Consider the following 4,671-nt stretch of genomic DNA (forward strand, 5'->3'; position numbering starts at 1 on the left):
ATATTCCGGAGTTAGCGTGGAACTCATCATAGGTCATAGTTGTAATTGCGGAGGCTGGGGTAGTGGACGCAAATGAATCTGGTGTGGTCGAAGCTAATAGAACGGGGGTTGGGATCGGTGTAATGATAGGGTCGGTGGGTGGAGGAGGAAGAGGGGTCGGTGGATCCACGGAACGTCCAGTAGAGGGATGGACAGGTGGGGTCGGTGATGTGGGCTCAGCAGGAGAGCTTTGGTAACGAACCTTCCCTTGTGCATCCTGTGGCTCCGGAGCAGGAGAGCTAATGGTCCGGACGGCATCGCGAGAGATGTTGAAGGCAGCCAGTTGGTCGAAGGTAACATGGTAGCCGCCCCGAGAACGGCGAATTGTCAGTGAGTGGTCTCGTTTAAAAAGGATACACTGGTTGATATATTGTGGGAATACGAGTGCATGTCCATTGTCTTGGAGCATGTTCTGAGATACTAGTTGTTGAATTGGAGTAGGACAAATGTAAGCGATACCCAGATTTGGTAATGTACCTCGCTTAGTGATAACAATCGATGATTCGTCGGCAAGTAATAAAGGATAAGAACCATTCAATGTGTCAGACGACCGATCGATTTGTCATTGACAGTCGCTCCACCATCGATAAGTAATGTGTCTTGATACTTTGGTGTACATTGGTTGATAGTGTGTACCTTAGATATTCGGGCGTCGGTGGTGGGATGTGGTGAAGTAAATGTGGGAGTACTGGAGTAGGTAAAGTTCGCTTTATTGCGTCGTTTGCTACAAACTAGTGCCAAATGATTGGAGTGAGAGCAGTTGGTACAAGTAAGCGGTGTAGTCTTACATTCGCGTGCAGTGTGTGTCTTGAGGTTACATCTGCCACATGCGACAGTGCAGCGACCACTGTGATACTTATCAGACCAACATACATAGCAGTGAAACTTGCGAGGTGGTTAATTGGTAGTCGAAGACGTGAGCGCGTCCATGCATTTAACGAGAGCAGCGATAGTCCCCATCTAATGTAGTGGGGGGGAGGGGCTGGGTGTTGTAGCTCGATTCACGCGTGGGATCGTAACATTGTTAAGGATTCCCCATTTCTCAATACATAGACAGAGACGTTGAATGATAATGAGGGTCCTGAAAGTAGCGAGTCCAAATATGTAGCCTTTAGCCTGTTCCTGGTAGCTGTCAAGGTAGACCAGAGAGAAACAGGTCTTGTTGGAATTCCGTAGGAAACCGTGTACCCTGTTCATCGGCTTGGCGAATAAGGACCTCACAGCGGTAGGCCCATTCACGGAGTACTTCATCAACTTTGCGTTTGAACCGGCGGAGGTAAGTGTGGTTGATATGCTTGCGTTCTTTAGCAGAGTTGTGTTGAAATCGGCTGATGATGGTCTTCAAGAGTTTCCAAGGATGTGTCAGTAAAGTCGAGTTATCCAAGGATTTACGAAGTTCGACAGAAAGTGATCGCTAGATTACCTGAGTAGCGCGCTGATAGGCACCTGATCCTTGTGAGATACTATGAATGCCGTTGTGGTGGCATCTGAGGTGACCAAATCGTCATAATTAAAGGGTAGGCTGAGATCGACTGTATATTCAATCGCTGCAGCAAGGTAGATATCCGTCTTCCAGGTATCAAAGGGGTTGCCAGAGACAGAAAGAGTGGACCAAGCCCGTCGATGGGAAGTAGCATCTTTAGTAGCAAACATGAGATAGTTGGTAGCAGAAGGCTTGGGGGGGAACTACTTGCTGGAAATGGTGGTACGAAGGTAGATCGTGCCAGAGGACATGCCGTAGAAAAAGGCGAACGATATGGGGTCGTCGGGGCACGGGGTGGGGTTGAATCGCGGTTGTAGGTGGGGTGGCGGTCTTGGTCCGGAGCTGCGTAACCGTCGTCTTCGTCGGTGAGGAGCGTGGTGGGGTGGTGTTCAAGCTCTAAGACAGAGTCTTCGTCCGTATTATAGCCCCATAGCCTATATTGGAACGTATAAACTTCAGAATGAGAATTGAGTAGATGTTTATTGATATTATTCTACAATATAAGTAGTTCAATATACGAAGTGAATATTGTGGGTGAAGAATATTTCACATGGTCGTGAGCCATAAAATGATAAGTCATGGGGAAAATCCTAGTTTGGGTTAAAACCCCAGAGAACAAAGTGGCTTGGTCTGAAATTTGACTCACTAGAATTTAGTGAATTTTTTTTTGGCTCCTGTTGCAAATACCAAACAACACGATTTTTTCGGATATCGTCAGTTCGTCGCCAGTCTTCGACTCTTCGTAGCTTCAGCAGCTAGCAAATTTACGACAACGACTAAACGACAGCAATTACGACACCAATATGCCGGCAGAAGGGAGCTGTCCCCCAGCATGCACGCCACAGTTGACACCGCTTCAGAAAGCAAAATTTCTTTTTAAATGAGTAATTTTACCTGCGAAATTGTGATGGCTGGTACAGAAGATTATCCACGCCCTATCGTGAAGCCTGTCACTGTACAGGATATCGTCTACTCTTCAGAAAAGTCAACGTTTTCGGCAAATTTCATCGAGTCGATAGTTCCAACAGACCAACGTTTTCAACAATTTTCATCGAGAATATACTCGACAGCTCCAATTCGTCAACGTTTGGCTAGCTTATAGCCGAGGTCCGTGACTGGGTGTAGTATCAGAGAATATGATATATTTATTTCTAGAGAATATATCCGAATGCTAAAGTGTTCTGCATACGGTTTCTCATACTGGTCATATGAGTTTTTACCCTGGCCAACCCAAGTGGTTGAACACTAGTACAAACACCATCAGTATATAACTGAGGGTGAGATCATGAATAAATTCATTCGAACGCACCATACTATAGAAACACTAACACTTTACTTATAGTCCCCCATATTGCACTCTAACATCATTCCAAGTATATCAACTCGGATACACTTTGAAAGGGTAGGCTTGATTCTTCTCCCTTTATGCTTCTATTTTTCTTCTTACATAGTGGCTAGTGAGATAACCATTTAACTAGTCGCTACGGGTTTTTTCCGATTAAAATTCATTGGCATTGTTTCCCTCAGAGAACCGAAAAAGCTTGTAGTTCTCTACCATATATGAGCTTGGTCTGTTTTGCCTACTTCGAATGCCCAGAGCTCCGGTGCCGGCAGCCCAAATGATATTCAGCCAAGTCAAGATACGAAATGCATCAATGTGTAGGTATTACAGTCGATTGCGTTTTGTCAATAACTCTGCACAGCAATAAGTGCACTGAATGTTTTCTCAAATCCCCTCAGTAGTTATTCTAACGTGGTCAAAGTCAGTGGTCAATGTGCTGTTTATAGATTCTTTAATGTGATCAATTGCACATGGGAAATGAATCCCGACATGTGGATGACGTGGCACGATCGACACGACAACATATGAAATGTTGCATTATATGTACAATGTTTTACGAGTATATCCATGTGCCTATACTAGACAGAATCGGATTACTAGTCTGTTCGATTTAATAAAAGCATCTGCGTGACTATTGCTTTGTTTTGGTCAGCTCCCATAGTTTTTATCTTCCACAATATACTCCTTGACCTTTCAGTCGTGATATAAAATTGCCCATCGTATTCCTCGCGCATATCTGAAGTTGTATATGTTACACCAGAAGCTGCGCGTGAATCCAAGCAGTCGCAAAAGTAAAGGCCAAGCTCATTGAGAGCAGCAGCTGGGCATCGATTATCAATTCATATCACTTCGATGCTACTTGTTTCTAGACACAAATTGTGACATTGTTAGCCAACTCGTCCGTGGACAAAGTGCGAGATCTAGTGTCGATACCTATTACACCGCAGATAGAAGAACGATCTTATCAGGAGTTATTACGTGCAAATGACCCCGTGTTTGTGTTTAGTCGTAATAGGTATGTCAACACCCGACCCTAGAGTTTGGGCCGAGTATGCTTTAGGCTCTTGCCTGGGTGTATCGTGGTGTCATATAGCTCACGCTCGGAAGATCCCTTTTGTAGCATAACGTGTCTACATGTATCGTAGTGTCAGATAGTGTAAGATACGAAGATGTATATCGAATCATGACGTGTGATGTGAGATATTAGTAGCTGCATACGTTTTTAGTTAAAACTTAATTGAGCACGCGTGTGAGACATTTGCGCTCACAATGAAGTGTCTCTGCATGCCAGCCGCACACAGTATTGACGAGACTCGTTTGTGTTCATCTCAATGATTTGATTGTCTATGCAGCTGGCAAACCTTGTCAAACAATAGTGGTCTTGATTCTGAAATGTCGTTTACTACTAGTGGAGAGAAATTGAAAGGCTATACCAGAGGTTCGGCAGGGTCTGCAGTTGAAGAGGATACGACTATTGCAGGGAAGAGGCTGATGAAAATTCAGGTAATGTAAAAGCGGTACTTGACAAATCATGTCATTACCAAAACATACATTATATAACAAGCACCTAAATTACAGATTATCTTCCCAAAACAAAAGCACATTTATATGTGATTTCAGGAAAGCATAAGCACGGGTATATATGATACTCGCAAAGTGTACATATACGTATATATAATACCCGCAAAGATTGTCAGAAACAGCTAATCGTATACAACGATAAGTTTCTATCTGCAACCTATGTGCGCTCCCAGTTCTAGGCTTTCCGGGGATTCATGGTACTGTTCTCGAGAATCTCGTACAACTA

At 44.1% G+C, this 4,671-nt stretch overlaps 2 protein-coding genes across 2 annotated transcripts; both read right to left on the minus strand.

The window, feature by feature from the left end:
- Positions 1-448, minus strand: SARC_12906 (hypothetical protein; the record flags this gene model as incomplete). The annotated part of the gene is made up of 1 exon (XM_014292978.1): positions 1-448. A coding segment is annotated over one exon (448 nt), but the record flags the coding sequence as incomplete, so codon positions are not given.
- A 723-nt stretch (positions 449-1,171) lies between these two features.
- SARC_12907 (hypothetical protein) lies at positions 1,172-1,367 on the minus strand (the record flags this gene model as incomplete). Its single annotated transcript, XM_014292979.1, has 1 exon — positions 1,172-1,367. A coding segment is annotated over one exon (196 nt), but the record flags the coding sequence as incomplete, so codon positions are not given.
- Between the last annotated feature and the right edge of the window lie 3,304 nt (positions 1,368-4,671).

This window comes from Sphaeroforma arctica (genome assembly GCF_001186125.1).
Source record: "Sphaeroforma arctica JP610 unplaced genomic scaffold supercont1.2698, whole genome shotgun sequence".
NCBI classification, from domain to species: domain Eukaryota; class Ichthyosporea; order Ichthyophonida; genus Sphaeroforma; species Sphaeroforma arctica.